Genomic DNA, 25016 nt, shown 5'->3' on the forward strand with positions numbered 1-25016 from the left:
TGAAGAAAAATGCACACACAGTGTTATTTACTAAAATCACAGAGAAAAAGAGTATAATGGTTCTTTGACGGTGTGTCTGAACATCCTTTATTACATTTCCAGTGACTGTCTAGAGAATGAGTAACCGTGTCAAGACAACACTGTCTTTGGTTCGGAGTCTGTGTTTGAGTCTCTTTCTGCCAGTCCCTGGGTTTAATAACTTCAGTAGCCTTTCACTTATAAAGCTGTATGATTCCTTGAGGGACTCCAATTGATCAGTCAGTGGTGGGCTCTAACATCCTGGCAGCTAGATGAATGGTGCTGACATGGACTTCATCTTAACCGCTAAAGCATACACTCTGGGAATGTAAGGGCTGTTTCTAAATTCTTTCTCTCTAAAAACGGTCTTCAGTGAGTCAAAGATTAAAACGCAGAAGGAAAACAGACCTGTGAGAATAAAGATCCATGAGCAAGCTATATGCTCACACTTTATTTTTAGACATTGTAAGTGGTACGATCGCAAAAGCTTCGCGTTGCAGTCGGGTTGTGGTTGGACTTCTCAGTCCGGCTGCTCTCACCGGAATAATAAAGCACTGAATACGATATGCGCTGCAAGCACTGCTTTAGCGGTAACTTCCAGGATTTGTCAAGTTGTTAATCTTATATTTCGTCCAGCCCCGATGTAACTTTCATGGAACGTTTTCTTTCCATCTCTGTTGTCGAGAGGCAATGGTGAAAATGGGAAATGGAGACTTCGCAAACAACTGTGTTTTTTATAGGGAGCGGTCACAAATTGGTCTTCCAAATTAAAGGTCAAAATAGGTTGTTTGACATTACTTTTCATATTGACCCATATTAGGGTTTTCTGAACGATAGAACAAATATTGTTCGTCAAACCTCGCTACAAACTTTGCTCACTATTACACACATGACTTGTAAGCCCCATCTCATCTGCCACCTCTGGTAGGGTTATGGAACGATTGTGGTCATGATTGATCATAAACATTTAGTAGCAGATGAGAATGCGAACAGCACCCCACAACAGCACTCTCCTTTTAGCTCAGTTTTGGTCTCCGCCAACTGCCGAGGGAAATATTTGACTCTTTAGCAGCTAAATGCTTCACCAGCTAGTGGCTAACTTTGTCTGCTGTTTGGTTCTAGTCATGTAGCATACAGCGCCAATGAGGAGGGTGTGTCTGAAGTTATGAGCTAAAAAATGCTGAAATAAGTCATGTGATAATTCTTTCTTGGTTTGTTACTTTGATTGACAGCATTCTCAGTCTTTTTTTCCCACATGTATGGAAGCTTAAGTCCAAGCTTGTTATCCCTTAACAAGACTAGCCATATCTCTCCAATCTAGAAGTAGAGATAAATGTCATCTTGAACAACATTCAGGTTGAGAATGACTGGGATTCCATTTAAAACTAAACTCCTGCTTCCGTCTCTCTCTCAGTTCATGTCTTGGCTCTTGCTGGGTCCGGTTGTCGGCTCGGCAGGTTTACAGCTGGATGGAAATGAGTGAATCGTCTCTGAATATGGTAATCCCATTAAACACCGGTGTTGTGAGAGTTCTCTTCATGTTCCTCACCAGGCATGAATGTTTTATAAAGCAATAATAGTATGTCTTTGGTGTGTTTGGAGCCCCATTAAAAGCCTTTTTCGTACGTGGCAGCAAACCTGGAACTATTTTAAATACACTCAAACACATTTTTCTTTTAATTAGTATTTTGTCTGTATGAGATTAGCAGCTGATGCACATGCAGAGTTTTACATGGAAACGATGGTGCAGTTAGTTGTGTTCAGCATGTTCAGAGGTATTTTGAGTCAACCGAAATGGGTAATCGGGATCTGGAGCAAACAGTATGATTTGAATCATTACTAATTCATAGGCTGTCTCCATTTTATGGCCTACAACCTCTGTTTTTATGGCTTCTGCTGTTTCCGAGGTCCCGGGCCTGTGGCCAGGATGTGACTCTTTTTTTAACATTTTTTGATCTGCCTCTGCATTCGCCGACTGGAAAAGACCGTCTGGCAGCACGCTGCGCGAGGTCGGATTCAAACAGGAAATACACACGGCATCTTTTTGCTCGTCGTCCTTCTGTGGTGAAAGGCTACTGAAGCCAGATTTTTTTTTTTTTGCGTCATGCCTCGGTGGATAAAGAAGTTTGTTTCCTGTCATGCAGATGTGTGGGCGGCTGCGGCTCATAGGGTAGAGTAGCCGTCATGTAACCGCAAGGTAGCCGGCTCCATCCCCAGATTGCATGTCAAAGTGTCCTTGAGCAAGACACTGAACCAGCAGCTCCACTGCTCCTAAAATGCTCCGGATGGGTTAAATTCCGAGGCCAAATTTCATGTCTGTATGTATAAATATAAAATGACGAACGTAATAAACAGGGTGGTCAAAAAACTGTAATTTGATTTGAGGTTATAGTAGGCACTCAAAATGATTGATTACCAAAGGCTGTAAATTGTGATCTCTGCACTTGGTGTTTAGATGACCAGGTTCTTGATTAGAGTGCGTGTGTTTTATAAGTGACTGTAAGTGGCTGTGTAATTGGTTTGATTATTAAAATGGTTAAGCTGTAATGCACTTCAGTAATTACATTCTTCCATACACTTTCTGCTCCGCGGGTAGGCGTGAAGATGTACTGGAGTGTACACAGCTGATAACGGTATGAATCCGGTACGTGACACACTGCTTATTGATTCCGCTGTGGTTCAAAACACTATTCATTAAAAAAAGATCTCATATTTTGCCCTTATCAGTGTTTGTGTTGTTCTGGTGTCAGTGAGTCAGCGTCAGCGCGGTGTAGCTAACCATTAAAATGCCATATCTGAATATTTCACCGTCTGAGGTTACGTTACAGGTCGTTGACGTTCACGACTTTGTGTCTTTTCTTGTTCGTCAGTCCCTTGATGAATTCAAACATTTATGTCCACTGAATATATGTCCATGAAGACAAAAGAGAGAATATTCTGTAGTTCTCGACAAACTCTTATTAAACAATCCTGAGATATAACGTGTTGTTGTAGATGACCTTCAGTGTTTTCTTCCAACCGTATGCAGCATAACTTTGCGTTACACATCATGTTCATTACATCATGTTGCAGACGTGTTTGTTATTATTTCTAATGATATTTAGGGGGTATGCTCAAATTGCTAACGGTGACTGGTGAATAAACAACACATTGCACATTGCAAGTACTGTGTAACTGTGATTTTGGTACTGTTGTACTGTTGTAAAAAAAACAACAATAATGAGGACATTTTGAAGTGTAATGACATTGACCAATATTTATTTTATTTATTCACTTTTTACTAATGTTTTGCTTTTATTTGGTGGTGGCAGTAGAGATACATTAAAACGAGAAGAAAATCAATACCACTCTCATTTCTGTAAGTTAAATATGAAGCTAGAACCAGCATCCAGTTTCTGTATTCAGATAGGCATATATCTACGATAAGTTAATATTGGCCGGCCAATATTTGGCTCCAGCGCTAACGTTGTCTGTGAGATATGGCACCTTTACTGAGGTTGAGAAGTGTTGATTGGGTTTCACAGGGTGTCCTATTGTATCACTGCTGTAAATAATTTATTTCAGAAGTTCTCGCTGCATATCAGCATAACAGCGAGGTTTGCATATGAAACGCAAAAAGCTCCGCCATTCCAGGTATAGATTTAAAGTTGCGGATGTCAACTTTAATGAGCGCTTATCTGATGTTAAGCAGTTGGTGTTTTCTTTCTCAAGGTGGGTCTGTCTTGTGCTTCCAGTCTGCAGTCTGGCAGTTTGCAATGTGGTTCTACCATCTGTCTTCGCCTTCACACTTAGCCTATTGTTTTAAAGCAAAAACATAATCTAACATCCTATGCATTGTATTAGTATTTTTCTGTATTTCTGATTCTGGCTTATGGGTTCGGTCTCCCTGTCGGCGTAGAAAACAACGGCGTGCTCCTGTTTTTTCTTCTATATTCCACTGTATCTTGTGCTCGACTGGCCAGGTGAAGGTGATCAGTCATGCGGCTGACAGCTGGAGCGGTGTGCTGTTCTTCATGCCTCCCTATCTGCAGGCCAGATCAATTGTTTGATTGCTGCAGAAGCTGAAGGCAACCTGTGGCTTCGTTCTCACCTGCATGAATAGTTCTTTGATAAGGACAACAGGAAAGCTCTTCACCCAGTGCAGTGCAGTTCAGTGCAGAAATTAATGTACGCCAATAAGCAACCTTAAGGTTTAGTGTCCAGTGGGATTTCTCAAGGACTTTCTGAGCTGGGACCGGATTTATTTTGACAAATTACTGCCTATTTTTTAATGGATACGGATTTATAAACCCTGCTCATACATTAAAAATACATTTTTAGTGTCAGATTGACTTAAGCCAGTTGTGTACTTGTTTAATTCTATGCCACTTTCTAAGAAAAGTCATCCATGCCAAATGCTTTTAATTTAATCCAATCTTATCTCTATATTATTAATTTGTTGTGGGTGAAATTGACTGGCAGCTAGTTTACATAAACAGATGATTTTGTCATTCAGGGTGAAGTTTTGGAATATAAAAACACACATGAAAGCAAGCAAAATGCTCTCTAAATGTAAAAGTAAGAATGTACCCATACATCTTTTTTTAAAAAGCCACGGTAAATGTTTTTTCTTTTACTCAGCCCTTCTTATGTCATCACGCTTGTGAACCGCTGCATGAAAAACACGATATCAATTTAAAGAGAGTGGCGCGAGTGACAGGCAAAAAAATGCGAATTGAAAAGGAGAACACATCCATCAATTTGTCTTTGTATACGTGTGAGAGGATTCACAAGTCTTATTTATAAATGCCCTGTACCTTGATACAAGTAATGACAGGTTTGTTCTTTCTTCTTTTAGCTGTGCACAGCGCGGTGCAGCCCACAGTGTTGGACGCACAGCCGTTTTATGAATAACCGACCGCTCGTCAGAAATCTTTTATCATCAGTTTCATTTAATCACCACTCGCACGAATTCATCTTTTGTTTTTTATACATTTGTACGTGTTACGTTGTAGTCCCTTTATACGACACAAGGCGGGGAAGGAAACGTTATAATGTATTAAGGAGAATGAGTTGAGGAGTCGTGTAGTCCGAGGGAAAGAAGCTGCTCTGTAGTCTGGTGGAACAGCTGATCCGTCTGCAGCGCTTGTCTGATGCAGCCTGTGGCCGGGGTTTGGAATTGTCTTTTCATTTCCTTTGGACTGCGAGAAGGCACCTCCTCTCACCAATACCACTCATTATTGGTAAAAGGTTACCGAGGATGTTCTGGGCGGTTTTATTCACCCGCTGCACACTTCAAGTTCACGGTATTTCAGGTTTTTCTATCAGCCAAATTCCGTTGAATTGCCATGGTTTTTATATTGCATACCTTTGCAGCTGTGAAGGCTCGACAAGATGAGGGAACTTTACTCCAAGGAGTGTCATTTCTTTTCACATTTGTCATTAAACGTGAGGAATGCACAAGGACCCTTCTCTTGGCCACTTTAATAAAGCTGATGCAAACACAAATGGAGAATGAAATATGTGTGCAACTAAATAAAAAGCAACAATAAAGTTTTGTCAATCTAAATGTGACAACGTGAAAATAATCCTTTAATGCGAGGAGACAACATCTAAAAACAAATACATTTGCTGTACTGACAACTTGAAACGGGTGTAAGTGCCATATGTTCAGGTGTACAGAAGATTAACAGTGTTTAACCAGAGAAGGGAAGAATAAGGGCAGTTTGTCCTTTTTTTTTTCTTCCACAGCTCTGTGCAGATTCTGGTTGCATATTGGAATTTATCAATCGGGGATCGATGCGTATGATTGTAGTGCAGAGTGCTCTGCTTGAGAGTGGTATTGATTGGCTGAGGGGTTGGGCCGCATGCCAGTTCTCATTAGTGGTCTCTGTCCTTTCACCTCTCTTTGTCTCTCATCTCTCCCTCTTGCTGATGTCGCTGCTTGGTGATTCTAACTGATGACAGTCCTAAGTGCTTTAATAGAAATGTATTGATCACAGGTGTTGTGAGCCATTTACACACCCACACATACGCAGATACACACACACGCACACGCACACACACGCACACACACGCACACACAGAGCACAGGGTGCCTTTCTGTAAGTTACACTTCACAACTCACACTCAGTTGCTCCCATTGATGCCATGGAAAGAACATGGTTAGTGGGAACTGGGTGACCCTGGTGGTTGGACAGACCATTATACAGCCAGAGAACCGGAGGTTCAATGCTGCTTAAGCCGTTGTCAAAGTGTCCTTGAGCAAAACATTGAGAGAGCAGCACCTGTATGCATTCATGTATGTTTGACTGAACGGAGGTAAATATACGTCATACCTTTTGGTTGTGTGAAATATGCCCAAAGGGTTTTCTAAATAATAAATCAATGTTAAATTATGCATACAAATGTTCTTGCCACTAAAATGCTTCTCCAATTTTATTTTTTTAATTTTTTTATGCCTCGTGAATTTTCCTTTTTGTTAAAGGTCCATCCATAAACCTATAGTAGTCATTGACTTATAACAAACTAGTTCAAACTTATAAGTTCAAAATCAGAACACAGATGAATAAATATATGTATACTTAAATATAAGCTTTAAAACAAATAAAATACAGTTAAAGGATCATTCATTCCACATTTTAAAGAGAGGGAAGAAACTAGAATGCTGATTACTAATTTTACATCACCCTTTATAATATCCTTACGGAAAAGGTTTGACATTTTGTGAAATGAGGGGAAGGAATGGGAAACTAACAAGGCGCTGTCCTAAGGTAAAACAAAAAACCCACCTATCAAGCTCACTAATTAACACTTGTTATCTCTTTTGTTTAATTCATACAGTTGTGGGTTTACAGTGAGTTATGCTAAGCTAAGCTAACTATCTCCTGGCTGTAGCTTCAGTAGAGCGGGATCAGTCGTCTCATCTCACATGAAAAACTCATGTGTGCTTTTCAAAATGCAAAACCATCAATTTCTCTCAATTATACTTTTCCATTTGATTAACTCGAGGGTGTGGTCCATGTCTACATTTGTAGTCATAGTTATCATTTCAGTTTCGTTTTGTTCTTTCCCGAGTTTCTAATACACTTTTCTCTGCGCTATAGTCTCACAGAGTTCATGGTTATTTCTTCTCATACGGATCGTTACCACCCTCGTCTGACCACCGCTTTCTGACCCCTGACCTCTCATCCAGTCTACACTGCGTGGCGGTATAGGGTCCAGGCTCGGAGTCAGCAACCTTCGCCAGCAGCTCCGGCTTTAATCAGCAGCTCTTTCCACACGGGCAGCCCCGACCAGCCGCCTCCTGCACCTTAATGAGCCGAGAGTCCCGAGCCATGACATCGCCGCAGCTCGCTCGGTAGCTTTCAATCCTCCTTTCCACATCGCAGCAGAGTGGGCTTACATTCAGCAAGACGATATCCAATGAAGCCCATCATTGTGCTAGACTAGCAGACAAGGTTGAGAACATTTTAGGGGCTTTCAGTATGACATCTATCACTCAACGCTATTTATTTTTTTTGACAGCTAATTCAAATATAACACAGGTGTAATAGAGAAATATGATCTTACTGCGTTGCCGTCCGGATCTGTGTTTTGTAACGCTGGCCAGTTGCTATTGGTGAACTCTTTCTAGATAATCAGGTCATTTACAATGACTTTGCTCATTGCACCTTGTGTGATTGCCGATTGTCCACGGGCATCTATCTCTTAAACAAAGTTTGAATATTCTATTCAAGCTATCCCAACTTTGGAAATTAACTTTGATCTGGGGGCTGGCTGGTGGCTTAAAGATAATCACATCAAGGGCATGGAGCCTGACCTGTTTTTGCATCAGTAAGTTTCTGCTCGGTCAAAAGCACTCAATCGGCAATTGTTGTCTTGCCTTTTGTGGCAATGTGAATAGCACCTTATTGATTGCAAGCAAAATGTTTTTAATGTTGGAGATGAGATTTCAGGATTGCTAGCTAATGGGAAGATGGGAGCTTGCTGCAATCTATTTTCAAGTTCCAAGTTCCAAATTGAAAATCTTTACAGGCATAATTAAGGCTTATCTGAAAGGAATGTCAAAACTTTTCAAATGCTTTTTTATTTATTTTTTTGACTCATCCAATCGTGATTGTTTCGTGTAAATACGCCGACGTGCTCAAAATAGTGATGAGTCTATGCAGAAAAGTAATGAATATAAAATAGAGAGCAGTATTGATGTTTGACCCAACTTAATGGGAGTGAAAACAATGTCCTAGTAATTGATATTGTAATGTTCTTCCACGTAAATAAGCAGTTAAGTGATGTTAATCAAGTCATTTTCGAGAAGTATATGTGTTTTTGATGTTATATACTCTGTATTAGTCTTATCCCAATGGATAAATTATCTTTCCCATCTTCTGGTTGGGGTGCAGGGTAAGGGGATTAAGTGTGTTGCTCAAGGATACGTGAGCAGGTGGAACTGCACTCAGGCTCAAAGTCAGGCTCCTCCACCTGGGGGTGACCTGGATTTATATGTATCCATTGGATGTTTGAAACAAGACTGTGCTGAGAGACGACTCAAATGCCCTCGTGCTATTCGTGGGATTAATCTTCTCATCTAACTTTCAGCAAGAAAATGAATCAGATCTTTTCAAGTCATCCCAGTTTCATACAAAATACTTGCTCAAGATGTATGTGTGAAGTTTGTATCAAGTACTACAGTGGAATGTTGACAAATATGTGTTATACATCTTGTTTTATTTAATTCCACTTGGCCACAAAGATCTCCATTGTTGAAGACACATCAATGAGTCACATGTCCCTTCGGGGTTCACTGTATACACAACTTCATATACGCCGCTCTGGTGCCGTAAATGACAAATAAAGTGTATTAATCCGCAGATGAAAATAGTTCCCAACAAATGCACTTTTTACACCTGTTTGAGTCATGTTTGCTTTTTCCTTATTTAAAAGATGTGTCCAGAAAACAGGCATGGAAGTCAGTGAGAGAACAGACGAATGCGTTTGTTTATGGTCTTTTTGGAGAGAAAAAAAAATGGGATTCAGAATAACACACGCCTTACAAAACACATTTGACACCCATGCACACAGAAGAAAAGACATCTATTCATGGCGTTATATTATGTGTCGCTCTAACGGTTGGTTGCCGTCACATGCATTCTAACCATCGTGTATGTTTGTGCTTCCAGTTCATGTGAAAGCAGGAACCTGTGAGGTAATTGCCGCACACCGATGCTGCAACAAGAACAAGATCGAAGAGAGATCCCAGACTGTCAAGTGCTCCTGCTTCCCTGGACAGGTGGCAGGAACAACAAGAGCGGCTCCATCTTGTGTAGACGGTATGCCACGCTCCTCATTATTGTTTTGGTAATGATATGCGACTGACTTCTGATTAGGGTAGAAATGCTGGGACAAAACTGTCAAACCTGTCACAGTGCTTCCGGTGCTTATTATCTGGATATGAGAGGTGTGTTGTATGTAGGAAGAAAAATAGGATGTTGTGATCACGCTGCCGCGTCTCGAAGGCTTTATAATCCTCCAAATCAAACCGCCCACCGGTTCATTCATTCGCCCCCTTTTTGTCTGTTGTCGAGAGCGTGTCAGACCTTGTGTTCAGTGAGGTAAACAGAAGGTCAGGTCATTTAATATCATGTCAAAGGTGGCCTCCGTTACAGGTGAATCGATCCCTATCTCCTCTCCTCACTGTAATGGCTCCGGCAGGGAATTCCTCAGATTTGACAGTTCTCTTTTCACTTTAGAAATGTCAGGGGAAACTAAAGGCCCCTATAGGCCTCCCCGGAGCAACTGAAGACCTTGATGCACAAACCTCTGCGGCACGCTTTGTTACCCCCTCTGACATGCCAACATTCACCCTCCTCACACTGCACACACCTGCCTGCTCACAACATTCACCGGCTTGACGTTCACCCACGCCCTCTAATTCAGACCTGAAAACACACTGGGTGACGGATGTGGCAGAAATCAAAAGACCCTCTCTTCAATCACTGTGACGTATATATAGAGACCAAAAGCACTTCAGCCAGGGCAGAACCTGGCTACAATTTAAAACAGCATTATTCAAATTTCCTCTGCCTTTTTTATTCTTATTTTCTACTGTACTCTTCTCCTCACAGCATCCATAGTTGCACAGAAGTGGTGGTGCCAGATGCATCCCTGCATGGATGGGGAAGAGTGTAAAGTGCTGCCGGATCTCAAAGGATGGAGCTGCAGTACAGGAAATAAAGTTAAGACAACCAAGGTGGGTCTGATTCACAAAAATGGTCCATATTCTTTTATTGTGATTAGTAAAAGTCTGGCCAGGGCCTGGGGATAATACCGGTTGTAACACAATGTGACCTTAGAATAATGGAGGAGGGCTAGATACGTGTTTGAAAACGAAAGAAGCAAGATAGCACTCGAGGAGATTTTTTTTTGTTATCAACTTCAGATGAGTGCTAGCAGCAGGAGTAGGAGGCAGCAGGAGAGGAAGACGTGACTCACAGGCGAGGGTGTTTCTTAGAAAGGAGGGGTGAGTTCAGCTATCTATTTGGCTACATCTTGTAATTTGTTTTGGAAGGCAGCCCATTGTATTTTTTACTTAAGTTGCTAATGTGGGCAAAGTAGATCAGGTATCTAGAAATCGGGCAACAATGGGGGATCGAGCAGGAGGCAACACAATTATTCACATAGCACTGGAGAATCAGTGTTAATCTGTACTGTCATATTGTGAAATATGTCACTGTACAACGTCAAGTCACAATGCTCTTATTATGCTCTATTATTTATGTGTGAAGTAAGATGGTGCATTGCTTGCTGCCAATCTCCAGAATTTCAATTCCCCACATCATCACCCCGTGTTGTGCTGATGATGCAGGATGACAGTTGCCAAAACTGTCCAATGAATGATTTACCTAAAAACTAGACACCAGCATGCTGTTGATGCCTAAATATTGTTCATTATTGCTTCCCTGGAGGGAGTGAATGCAGAAGTTAATGGAGATTAGATATTAAATGAAGGCACAATGATATTTTGTCAACTGTCTGCATGGACCTAAAGTACAATTTCATAAAAATCTGAATTACAGGGTAGAAAGGAGGTGTGTCAGATTGATGCACATGAATGACAATAATTATATATAATGAATAAGATCAGGAATTAACTCTTATTTGAGCACAGAATGTATATAACAAAATATGTATTTATAGAAACGATCATCTTCTCAGTTTGTGGTTTAGGTGAGAAATGACATAAGGACACTTGTGGCACACGGCAACGTGGAATTAATTGACAATCAATTATCACCTCTCAATTATCACCTCTCAATCGGCGTGATTGTACTGGAGTCGAGTCCCGCCTTTGAACACTCAGAGCATGCTTGCATTTCACTTCAAAAGTGCCAGCGAGAAGCAAAACAAAGGCAAGTGAAGGCAGGAGAAATACAAATAAACAACAAACAAAATCCCCCCAGGAAGCCAAATTGTCAAGTAGGATGTGCTGAGGCAGGACAGGAGGGCTCAAGTTGTAGCATTGCTGAGATTAATAGAGGTTATCTGGACCGCGTGTTTTGTGTTTCAGGGTGTGGAAGACCTGAAGCGGATGGTAGGTGAGGAGTGTAGAGGGGCAGGGGGACAGGTGGGCATTGGGGGAGACACAGTGGCCCCTTAGCCATCCATCACAGCCTAGTGTTTGACTCAACAAACGCCTGTAGTTCAGCTGCCTCTTCCATTATTCATGGATACAGGAGGCATGGCCGAAGCAGAGCTTTTTATTTTAGCCGGGTTAATAATTCATGCCCTCTCACACAGCCACAGGAAAGCAGAAACAGAGGCACAGACAAGCAGGGGTCCAGGTGGCTAGTAGAACCCGTCAGAACCTCGATTTTTTTTTTGATTTGGGAGTCAGCGGGGGTCGCTCCATGCTCGTGGCCCTGCAGCCTCCTACAGAGAGCCAGCGAGGGGACTGCCTGTGTATGCTGGAGGACCTCTGTACTCGAGCTTCCTGGACCGTTAACATCATTCTGAGGAATAAACGGAGCGTTCTGCAGAACACTGAGCTCAGGGTGTGTTTCCTTTGAGAAAAGTAATCCCGCCTCTTTTAAAATGGCTTACCTAGGCTGCATAGTGTCCGTCTTAGAATAATAGATAAAGTAAAGATTTATTTGATTAAAGATCTATTTTGACATTTTTTTAATATGCCAGAGTTCAGTCTAGTCACAGGTTGACCGCCCACACCCATGGAGCCCACACTGTCACTAACCGCAGTCAGGGACAAGAAGACAGAAGGGTTTACAACATGAGTAGAGTGGATCAAAAACAGGTTAAAAGGTAGAAGCCTACAGTGTAAAAGTCAGCGCATCACCTGGAGATCAATTAAAGAACAACACTTCTCCTGTTAAGCCGAGTAGGTCTTTATTCACTGTTTCAATCATTAAAAGGAAAAGCAGCATGCGTATTCATTCATTATACCTAGTAGCTAGCATAATAGAGAAGGGCTAGTTTACCTGCTCTGCTAATATTTTATATAGAAACATAATGTTGTAAAAACATATATCTCCTTCCAACCTCTCCAGGGAACGAGTATTACCGTTATTAAACGTTTAATCATGACTCGCTCCAAAAATCCGGAACGATTGCATGAGATTATGGAGCCGAGCCGGATATTTGTCGGACCCTGGTCTGAGCTGGCCGATGCTGAGCTATGATTGGCCGGTCTGCGCTCGAGGGGTGGGACTTGGTGAAGGGTCAGTTGTCAAAGCACGTCTCAAGGTGAAGTCCAAGTAAGGCAAATTGAAAATCAGTGTCAAGCCTTTTAGGTCTGTGAATGCATACGATTTCAATTATTTGATATAAAGACTGCCTGTGCTAAAGCACTTTGTGACTTCAGTTTTGAAACATGCTCTATAAATAATGTTGTCTGGCAGTTTAAATGAGAAAATGTGAGCTAACGTGTTGTCAATGTCGAACAGCTCTGCAATTATTATTGCATGTGCCTTTTATTTCACATTTTCTCACAGTGGATACATTTAATAGATGTAAACAAACATGCCGCATACAGTCCTAGAAATTCTTATTTAATGTCCAGCGGTGGCATTGTCGACAAAGAATGATGGTGTCATTGCACCTCATGATGAAGTCGCATCAATAAATCAGGCAACGTAACACCCTGCAGGCTCCTTCTCAGACAACTCCAGTGGTTCGCTCTTTCTCTGCATGTCCGCCAGCAGATAGTTTTATAGTCCTGCTGGTAATGTCAGGGATTATAACCCTGGCAGCTCCGGCTTTTCACTTCCTATCAATCAGAGATCAAAAGAACCACAGAGCCGTCCCACTTGACGGGTGCTACGATGCTGGTTCAGAATGTGTTGAGGCTCGGTGATGGATAGCTGTCAGAGGTGGATTTTCCTTTCGAGACTCAATGGAAATAAGCCTTGAATTCTATGAGCCGCTATCGTTTAAAAGATACCATTAGCCCCTGTATAATGACTTCCAGCTTCAAATGTACCATCTTGTGTTTATGTTTCTTGCTTTCGTGCCAATCGCGCGGTGAACTCGTGGAAAAAACTCGGTGGACGGAGAGACAAAAGTGCAATTCTCAAAACATTTCGACGCGCTCGCAGCTCCTGATTGACGAAGGCAGAAGCTCATTAAGCAGTCAGCTCTTGGACTGTTGCTGGGACTGACCTCTAGATGCGCTCTCCAAGTAGAGGATGGCTTATCGGTGCATTTGAGGGGTGGGATTTCTGTGCGAACGCTTAGTTTAGAAGACGGATGCTAACCTAGTGATCTGTGACTGCAGGTAAATCCCACAAAAAGTGTATTTCTCATTAAAAAAAAAATAATAAAACAAGCTATGGACTGCTTATATTATTAAGGCATCGGGACATGATTGGAAATGAAAAAGAGAAGTTAAAAAAGTCGCAGAATCTACTTTTCCCACTGCAACTGTTGCAGAGTTGGGGGCGTAGCAAGTGAAATGGTGGCGCTGCAGTTAAAATACAGTGTGAGTCAAGTCTAGATTAAGGTTAGATTAACAAGCCAATACTCTGATAATAGAATGCAGTCCAATGATGTCCAAACCAACCAGCAGGACTCGCTCGTGCGATGACTACAATCCCTCACTGGCTTCCCATCCACAAACATGTCAGACTCACCTGTTGCTTTAAATCGCTGTAAAAGAAGTGAGCAACATTCTCCTGTATGAGAGGGTTTATCTGCAGATATTTTAGAAGCTGTACTCTCAGCCTCCTCTATTAACCAACTTCAATCAATGTACTATTGTGTACCTCTATTATCAAGTCGAGCAGTTGTTTAAAGACAAATTAGTGCTTGTGGTTTCAATCTGCTTCAAAATGTATCTAATCTTTTCGCTAGAAATAAGCTGAAATCACTGAAGTTGAACCATGTAATGTGTTAGATTATAGCGCAGTGGATTATCAGTCATAAACAGTGTGTGAATGAACAGATATTGAGGGTTAAAAGGCCGGAAGACGACGTGAGACGTTTAGTCGATGGATAGCCCGAGAAGAGGCTCCTCTTCATTCTACTGACGATTGATCTGTGTTTTTGTATTTATTTATAGTTGCTTGAGACATTGCCGGAGGCTGACCTGACATGCGATTTGCACATTTTAGAGCAACATTAAAACCGTGAAGGAATATTGCATTCGATGCTGAGAAAATGTATATTTTGTATAGTTTTGTCTCGATAATAATGAGGATGGGACTCACACACACACACACACACACATGAACACACGTGTGCTTCAGGAGCTCTCCATCAAAGGTAGGGCCTTTAGAAGCTACAGCTGACCAGTCAATGGTGGTCTTTCATCCCGAGGCAGCTTACGCGTCAAACCCTGAGGAGCTGCCCTCTGTTCTCGTGATTCCTCTTTGTGTGTTTACGCATCGATCGCCCTCACGGCGACAAATCACAGCGCCGCGGCGTGCTAATTGCTTTGATAAGACTTCACTCGGCTTCACACGTTTGTTCCACCTGCCATATACATTGCTTTTGTTTTATACTCATAGTTCATGTTGTGTCTTTTATCCCTTACACTTCTCCCTATTATTCATTGTCGGCGCAACAATAATAATAAGCATGTTTGTAAGAGCGTTCATTGGTTGATTATTACGACGCGGGAGACGAAATATGCTGGATTTCTCAAAACCTTTGCCTCTGATAATTGCTGTGACCAAATGACGCGGACACATTTACTGTTTGTGAGTAGCACGACCGAATCATGTGCGCATGCCCTCTCACACGGTGGTTTCCTGAGGATTGTCACATGGACGTGAACATCAAATTGCGGCTTCCCCCGCACAGCAGGGCGGCTACAGCTCTTCGCAGAAAAATCACACTTGCACAAAATATTATAATTGTATCGCTCGGATGACTGATTGTGAGCGGTAAACCCCTCGCTGGTTCAACTGGTGGGACTCCACCAACTGCTAATTGAATGACAGTAATGTGCAAGTATGTTCGTGTGTCTGTGTGTGTGTGTGTGTGTGTGTGTGTGTGTGTGTGTGTGTCACAGTGCTTCCAAGTCAAAAAAGTTACTTGTGTTCTACTTTTAAAGGGCAAACCAACAAGGAACAGCATTCCCCTCCGAGAGTTTGTTTAGTGCTCCGAGTGAGGGTCGCACAAACTGCATCTTTCAATCTTGGAGATTAATATTCATGAATGGTCCGAGAAAACTAATGTCAGCGGCGTGTCATCATGAATAAAGATTTCCCGTTTGCATATAAATCCTTATCAGCATTATGGTATTTGCATTACTGTTCATCTGTCTTCTCGCCGCTCACCGTCTTTTTCTCATTTCTGCTGCGTAACACCGCAGATGTTTGAATCATAAACAGGCCAGCTGGGAATACGCTCACCTTGAACCTGTCACAATGTTGACAGATGAGCTCATGCGAGATGTGCAACACCAAAACAAGAGTTTGCCTTAATGAGATTCGCTTTGAAGGAGAGCTGAAATGATCAATTCAAATAATATTCAATAGACCAACACCTGATTGAGTAACGCCGCGATTTGAGTTCAATGCTAACATCTGCATAACATCTGCATGCTGTTATAAAGACAATCCCAACCTACTGATGCTTAGCAGGTATTGTTCACGCAGTTCACTATCTCAGTTTAGCTTGTTTGCATGCTAACATTTGTTGATGAGCGAGCCGTCATTGATGCAATTTCTCGCTTGTCATATGTGAATATTTGCTGGTTTTCCTCGTCTTCTATATTAGTAGATTTCAATTTTTTCGGGTTCTGACTGTTGGTTGATGAAATTAAGCAATTTCAAAGTCAATTTGGGCATAAGAGGATTTTAATGGGTTTCAAGAGGCCAAACTATTTATTAATGAATCCAAGAATGTAATCTTCAGAAAAATCTCCAGTAAAAGAAACTTAAATTGCAGCCCCAATTTGACCAAAGTGACGTCTATTCTTAGAAATGATAACTCGTTTTTTAGTGCTACTGTATATTGACATTTCCCACTTGACTTTCTAATTTGAAAAATGTTTTGGCTTTTTTCAAGATGTGTCGACTAATAAGCACTCTTAGTTTAATTATTCACTCCCCTCTCAGTGGTTTATGTCACATTACATGTGAGAAAGCACTGGTTTTGAGAGTATACGTCTACTACGTGTCATCATTAATGAGTTTTTCTTTGCTTTCTCTGTCTTTGCAGGTCACGCGATAGTCCTCTGCTTCAAGGATAACCTTGTTTGAAACCAGACGTTTGCTTCTTTGACCAACACCGCGGGACATTTGGATATTATGTGTTTTTGAGGATTTGTGGAAACCAGGGACCAACAAGGACAATAACATTCCCCTCGAACGAGTGGAGGAAGAGGACCAGGGAGCTTCATATCCAAAATTATTCCTGACTTTAGATCCAGCATCAACAGTAGCCGTCTCTGAACTCTACTGCCCACCAAATCTCTCTTTGTATTATAATTTTATTCCTATGGACTAGAAGACTCAACCATGAAGATATTTATTGACTCAAAGACTATGGATTACACCAGAAAAAAAAGAAATCGTCCCTAAAACCAAACAATGTGATGTGAAACCTTTGTGTTATTTTCATGCCACAAAGAGCCCCAGGACTCATGATGCATATGTGTGTTGAAGATCTCTCCAGATCATAAGCATTTTTCATTCCTTTTAGCCTTATGGAGCAGAGATATCTCTTGCGATTCTGTTTTTGTTGATTTTAAGCTATCAAGTGTTTGGCTTTCTTAAGTTTGTTAGGATGTCGAGTCTTGTTTTTAAAGACGAAAGACGATGCCGCAACAATAAAACACAATGTTATGAAGAAGGGTCAACACAGCTGAGTTCTGCCAAATTGTTTTAATGGTATCTGTAGTTTTCAAAGCCTGGTGACTACCATCGATTACAAATGTCAATATTATCTCAATAAATCTAACTCAAAGAATATCACTGTTAAGAAAAATGTGGGTTTTTTAATGCTCTTCGTGTACCGGGCCACGATGCTGCAGGAGGAGGAGGAAAACGAGGAGGAGAAGGCACAAGCGAACTGAAAATGTGACATTCAGCAAATGTAAAAATGGGCCACGTTCAAAGATACAAGGGGAAAACCTCACGGCGCTGTTTCTTAAAATGAACAGACTTCACAGAAAAGCCATCGGAATTCTGAACACTTGAACACAACCCCTAATCCTATTTGACACATTTCCAAAATGTGATCGTCATCCAAGCCTGCTTTTATTGTGTTGAGTTAATGCTACCCATCACCAACCAATAATTGGTGGTACGGGGATGATTTCCAAAAGGATTTGTTAGTGCGTGTCATTAAAAGCTTACAGAAAGTAAACCTTCAGTCTGGGCAGCAAGAGGCTCTGCAAAAAAACAAAAAAACAGACAAAGACAAAGAATGACATCGCCCTAGTGGCCATCCCAGATGTTGGAACCCGTGTAGTCCAAAGGCAAGTGAGATGTCCATCCATTTTGACAACGTGTATCTCGTATAATGTGGTTACCATCATTACTGATACCAACATGCAGCTCCATTCCCCCTGTTTGTGGGAGCCTAGCAGGTTTTGAGTCAGGCTGCTTCGAGGAGGAAGATGCATTTGTATTTCACCTGCATGTGTCATTTTCCCCTTGGGGACCGAAGCCATGGCATGAATGTACAGTGCATCATACAGGGACCCCTCATCTGATGCGATAAGGAGAGACATTTCTGAAATGCAATTTCTCTATAGCTGTCATGTTTATGACTGCAAGACAAACATCAGCACACCGACTGTGCACTTTGATCGGAGAAATCTCTAGAAAAGATAAAGCATAATTCCACCCGATGAAGCAGAGAAAGCTTTAGTCAATTGTAAGGGTGTCTAGACTCCAAACAAAGCGCTGCTTTATGGGGAATTTCATATTTGGTGAGTCAATTTCCATCTGTAATTGAAACAGTGCATTCATAGCAGAATGTTCCTTATACTAAACATAATTAATTAAGCAGAAATGTAGATGGCTCGCTCCCAAAGATCAGACTCGAGGGACCGGCGCTGAGGGGGAGGCGTGTGTGTGTGTCTGTGTGTGTGTGTGTGGGGGGGGGTTAGCTATGATTAGCGATCCAGGTTGCCTCTTGTTTGGTTAGAAATCATTAAATTACAGTAATGACTAATTTCTCATTCCTGCATGCAATTCGCCGGAGACCACCATGGATTTAATAAAGAGCTGGCGATGAATTACAAACAGCGAACGGCTGAGGAAAGGCTACGTGATTATACAGAGTAATTCAAAAGTGCATTAATAAAACAATACAGAAACATGGCTAAATCATTTGAGATAAAGGCTATTTGCATAATTCATTAAGATTAATCAGGCCAGCCAATCCACCACGGCGCTCCGAGGAACAGGGAGAGAAGACGTGAACCCAATCCCCTGGAAAAACCCTTTCTATCTACAAACAATGATACAAATCTACCCTTGGATCAGAGAATTAACCTCTGTGCACTTTACAGCCCCCGAAGTGTTGAAACACAATCCTTCAGTCCTCCACCTTTATGTGAGCTAATATTCTATTAATAATGAAAGATCCTTTCATACCACAGCTCCTCTGGGATTTGTTGCGCTGCCATAAAAGACCTTCACAAAAGTTGAATGGAAATGTATTCCGCGTGTTCGGATCTGACGGCTGGCCGTTTGACAATTCCCTGTGATGCTATTGACTTCGGTGTTTCATTCTCCGCAGCACAATGAGTCGGGCCGGATGCACATGGGATGAGTTTGGCGGTGGTCACGGATCACATACTGTAGATAAGTCACCTGTTGTGCCGGGGAAGCCCACCTGTAGCCAATGCAATCCTCCCTCCACCCCCCGATAAGCTCCGGGGCGACTGAAATGGATGTTTAAAAAGAGACATTTTCTTTCTAGCTGAGGTCTGATGAGAAAATGTATATTGCTTATTGGTGGGGATTACTTTAGGCGTTGCTGGTCTGAATGGTTACATTTAGTTTCATCTTAAGATTGTTCGCCCCCCCTAACTTCCGCCCCACTCGGACTTAATCTCTCTTTATACTTCGTAGCCTGGTATCTTTACTCCTGTTATAATTATACCCAATAAAGGCGGCCCTTCGCGTGCGAAAATGACGCAAGAGATGTTCGCGGAGCGCCATAATTTGATGCGTCTGCTGGAATCGAGACAAGGAAACGAAAAAAATGAACCCACTCGAAGGGTCGTGTCAGATGGAGCGACGTCACTTTTGGCTGTGCTGACTTTCTCGACCCTTGCAGACGCGCCGAGCATCAATCATGCTTAAAGGCCGTTGACCTTGCCGGTTCCAGCTGTTACATTCTGTTCAGTATTAAACGCGCCAATGGAAGCACGGTTGATAAGGTTAATAGTTCATCACTCACAGATGCCGGGGCCGAGTTATCAGGTCGTGATTGTTTATGTGGCTTTTGTGGTCTTTTAAAAGGCTTTTAAGCGGGACATTAATGTGCAGTGTGTCAATGTGAGCGGACAATGGTGCGGCCACTGTCGTCATATCTTATCTCTCAATAACAAAATAGCAAATGTGTCCTCATCCAGTAGAAAACAGTATCAAAGGCAGAGATATTATTATAATGAGGCCTTTTCTTACATGTCAGGTATTTGAAAGACAATATGATTCGGTATTAGATTCTCCCTTACATGTAATAAACACCTCTCATATCAGTAGCTAAGCTTAGCCCAAAAACTGGAAATGGTCTGGTTCTGTCCAACTGTAACAAAACCTGCACACCAGCAAACCTCTAAAGCTCACAAACTAACACGTTATATTCTGATTGTTTAGTCCCAATAAAAAACAAGGTTTAAAAATGTCAACGCGACGTCTCCACTGCTCACGGAGCTCATGGAGACACATTCTTATTTCCCTTTGTCATCCCTTTCTAACACACTCTGTAGCTATTGGTCACCTCATTTCTACAGGTATTAAAAAGTGAATACATGCATTTACAAAATGTTCCTTAACAGCAAGCAATACCCTTTGCTGTGCTGGCCATTTAAATCCAAATATTACAGTTTTGTTCTCTTTAAACTTCTCCACTGTAACTCCTGCTAATGAAATTCTTTGAGGTAGCTTATGGTATGTAAGTTATTAACTTAGCTGGTTTCATTGCAGGTTTTATAGACTGAAGCCTCTGAAGCTGTTGATTAAAGTTCTCCCACTTCTCCTCCCTGGAATAAATCCCCTGGTCAGCCAGCTGACATAGAAAATAGTATTAAAATAGTATTTTCTAGCTCTGGTCAGGGAGGTGCACACATGTTATTGGAAGTGGATGACCCAACTCACCAATCCTAATTTTAATGGAAGTCCAGCAATATTTCAGTTCAATAAGAGTTGTAGCTTTCTATTCGTAGTATTTATTTGGTTTATTGAAGGATTTCTAAACTCTAAATTAATTTGGATGAAAGAACAAGTAAATATAAACTGAAGACAAATTTGTTTTTTTTCAGCTTATCTAAAAAACAAGATCGCAATCAGAGATCGTTAGAGACAATGCTCCTTCTCCCAAAGAAAAGGAGGAGACCAAAACATTTTGATCTGAATGAGGAAGGCCTTCCACTTTAAGAAATGTGCATACAGAAAACAAAGTTTTCAGTTTACACAAACACCATCTGCTGGGTTTACCAGGGTTTTTGGACAGGATGAATTGTCAGATACACCAAACAAAATTAGATTTTCTCATTTCATAATGAAAGCTGACAGACTGTAATGAAAAAAGCGCTCAATCTTCAAACAGCCGAGATGAAGTGTAAAAAGTCTGTCTGGAAAACTTTCCCGCGTTTAAAAAAAAAAAAATCTGATCGTGTTCTCTCTTTTTCAATATCTGGTGTATTTTTTTTTTTTTTCGTCCCTAAATTGGATGCTCTAATTCAGTTTGGGGTCGGAGATTTCTGACGGCTGTTTGTGTTATTCTCGTCTTCCGTAAGCAGTTTATTTTGTAATGAGTTGTACCTCTCTCTCTCTCTCTCTCTTTCTCTTTATGTGTGTGTGTGTGTGTTTGTGTGTGTGTGCGCACCGCTGTGACCTGAGGCATAATGGGATTATCCTGCTCAAGGCGAGACGTAGATGCCTTGAATTCTAATATCAAAGTATTCCTCACTGTACCTGACACCTCCTCCTCTCTTGTGTTCCTCATGCCTGACTGGACTGAGAGGCGATTAGCACATGAATCACGACGCAGCCCGCAAGCTGTTTTCGGCGAGTCATTCACACATCCTGTGGAGGCTTTCCTATCCAAAGTGGTCGTATCTTCTTTTTTTTCTTCTTCTTTTCCTGCTCTATTTACAACAGCACATACTGTACCTTCGCGCGCACAAATTCTGTGTGAAGAAAAAAAAAAGAGAAAAGAAAGAAAGCTGCAATCTGACAGAGCTGCTCAGCAAGTCTGAGGCCTGCGCGGCGTCCTACAGGCGCACGTATACGGTGTCGACAAGACATTAGTGCTGGCCGGTGCATTTGCTCTCACCTCTCATCAGAGACACTCTCAGCTCCCGCACTGCATTATCGCAAAGCCCTCGGGTCAGTGCAAAGGGGGCCCGCTGTAATTTGAAAAGGAAATGATCTTTTGTGGAACTTACTCAAACAGACCAAAAAAGCAGGAGGAGGAGAAGAGAAGAAGAGGGCAGAGGGTGAGTGGGTGTCTATAGGCAACGGGGAGTGGATGGAAAGGTGAAAACTACCACTGTACTTCCTCTCTTGGCAACCTGTGAACAGGTTAATGGGAGAGAGGTTGAGCTGATATCTATCTGGATGGGCAGAGACGGAGAGGCCGAGACACACAAAATGACATTCTGATGGATTTCTAACTGCCTTTTTTTTCCCCCCTCCTTGGCCCCATTTTGAAGTGTGTAACTTCGCATTTAGTTATTTATTCATCTTGTTTCTTTTGATGCCGCAAATAGCATTCATTTCTTGGCTAATGGTCAGGTTACATTACACCAGGAGCAGGGCCAGCCAACCTCTCCGACATTTATTTCCATGATTGAGGGAACTATTAGATGATGCGAGAGAAATGTCTTTATATTTTCTTTTAGAGGAAAGGTGGGGTCATGGGATCCTTTGATATGTTATGCAAATGTCCCTCACTACTCACAGGATGCATATTAATAACCGTTCTCCTTTTCATCTAGCACAAATCATCTTTTCGAGAGCAAATGCGACACCGAATAAGGACATTCCCATCAGCATGCTAACACACTACATTACATTACAAGTCTGCTAAAAGCATGCTGATGTTAGCCTTCAGCTGAAATCATGACCATATGGCGATCACTCAGGGAGAAGTCCTACATCCTTTTAACACAGAATAAGCAAAAGATGAGTTCAACAACAGTTACAGTGGAGCAGTTATTAAGAATCCTCACGTTTGATGCCATTTGCAGATATAGCTATACGTCTGCTTTTCAAATATGATGCACAGAAAATTAATTTGATTTACCCACACACTCAAGGCTGTTTTTCAGGCTTAGATGTGAGATTAAAGTTTAAAGTGAAAAAAAGACGAGGTCAATCTGAGAAAAGTTCACGCTTGTTTAAAATGTTTAATTCGGTTCTCTGTCGTTTAATATGTAGGTTAGTTTTTCACCACTTTGGGGCTGACTGAGGTTCACGCAGCACCCCGCCACAGCCATATGGAAGTGTGCAGCTGGACCTCGGGGATTTATACAAATGATTTATCAAAGTAAATAGCTCGAGCTGCTTACTCTCCGCTCTGAGCCAACGAATGATATAAGATGTGTGGCCCGTGAGGTACACGGGAACTTCTTCCAACAGATGTTCCTGACTAATTATCTATTGTTGCACGGATCCCACAGTCCTTCGGTTCCTCTGTTGTCTTCCGGTGGGAGCCTGGTCATCCCTGTTTCATATCCTCGGCTTGGTCTCTACTTACCTGGGGGCACTCCTCTCCATCTGTGAGGGGAACCGAGGAGACAGAGAGCGCGGAGGAGCCCACCAGCAACACGCGGCGGCGCACACGCACCTTTAGCCGTCATTTCCAAGAGCAAACACCTCTCTTTCCTGCTGCTCAAAAGCAACGGGAGAGGAGTTATATAAAGTGCAACAGTCTACAGCTGTTATGTGTGCTATGTGGGCTTTGCAAAAAGAAAGAAAAAAAAGAGACAAAAACAGCTGTAGCGTGGCATGCTATGCTTTGATGAAGCCACGTGGTTATTTATGGTACAGACCTTTGAACATTTATGCTGGTTAGGCATTTTTAAAGGGAACAAGCTATTCATTCAGATTTAATTTATGCGCCCAATTCAACAAGTAGAACACATTCAACCGGAGTGAAATAGCATAAAACTGAGACACCGAGTTTTTGCTCTTAACACCGCCCTCTACAATGAGCATGTTGGCACATTTATTCCCGATGAATAATTGAACGAAAGAGCGTTTACATGGAGAGCAAATTGAAAATCGTGTCCATGCTTTCAACAAACACGGCCTGCATATTTCATCAAGGGGTAGGGTGGGAGGAAAAAAGGCCGGGGTTTAGCTGCACAACACGCAAATGAAAGAATACGTCTGGTTCGGTCAGCTGTCTCAAAGTCCCCGGCCTTAACCGTACGAGCATCTTCCATTCGCGGTAATGGACTCGCTGGTTGAGAGGAGCCCTCCGTGTACACACGGAGGGCTCCAGTAGCAACCCCGGACAACCCAGGCCGCGGCAAAAGCAGAGCTAGAATGGATTAAGATGCGCTCGGCTGCCTTTCGCAGTCCTGTCAATGTGGACTGTGGCTGTGGGCTGGCGCAGATCACAGAGACGCAGGAAGGTCATCGCCGCTGGGAGAAGGAGGCAGAGAAAATATTGTCCTGACAAGATGTAGAGTGACTTCTGCAACCCGAGGCCTGTGTTTCAGATTAAACCACATTGGCTGATAGAAGAGGAGAAGTCAGAGGAGGTGTGAAAGGGGGGGGGGGGCTTGAAGGGTGTTGATGCCGCCACCCTTGAATACCTTTAAAATCAGTTGACATAAAAAGCTTTGAAGGATGCCTGATGAAGCACAGTTAATTCCCTCTCTATCTTAAATTAGCTTCACCTCCGCACCCCGTGGTGTTTGGAGAAAAAGTGTGCCGTTCATGACTTTGTAATGCTTTTCAGCATTTCATCAACAAAACGGTACAGTAAAACTAATGTATTATGCATGAGGTTTTCTTCACAATGCGGGCAGACTCAACAATTCCTCGTATACGTATCAGGTACCATAACATAGATCTCGGCAACGATATGTATCACATATCATATCACATATCATCTTTGTTTTTTTGGGGGCACTGTTTTCAGCCCGAATACCAATTGTTCCACTGGAGATGTTAATCTTTTAAAAGAATGTGTCACAAACGTATTGTTTCCTCTTCTTTTTCTTTTTTTTGAAAAGGTGAAACAATTCCCTAAAATAGTTGTGCTCTGTATAGTCTTCTTTTCTTTTTGCAAACGTCACTCACGAGTAAACAGTGCATTTCTATTTCCAGCCGCGGATTAAAACACATTTGGTGCTCTCTTGAGTG

General features: G+C 42.0%; 1 protein-coding gene across 1 annotated transcript in view; it reads left to right on the plus strand.

Moving 5' to 3' along the window:
* The window catches only part of si:dkey-238f9.1 (chemokine-like protein TAFA-2), a 32238-nt gene extending 14913 nt beyond the window's left edge, over positions 1-17325 (plus strand). The window contains exons 2-4 of the mRNA XM_034533321.1: positions 9177-9326; positions 10122-10246; positions 16675-17325. Of these exons, the coding sequence (XP_034389212.1) occupies positions 9177-9326; positions 10122-10246; positions 16675-16686 (287 nt within the window). The 3' untranslated portion in view covers positions 16687-17325. The remainder of the gene's footprint in view (positions 1-9176; positions 9327-10121; positions 10247-16674) is intronic.
* Positions 17326-25016: the final 7691 nt, after the last annotated feature.

Source organism: Cyclopterus lumpus, chromosome 5 (assembly GCF_009769545.1).
Source record: "Cyclopterus lumpus isolate fCycLum1 chromosome 5, fCycLum1.pri, whole genome shotgun sequence".
Taxonomy (NCBI): domain Eukaryota; kingdom Metazoa; phylum Chordata; class Actinopteri; order Perciformes; family Cyclopteridae; genus Cyclopterus; species Cyclopterus lumpus.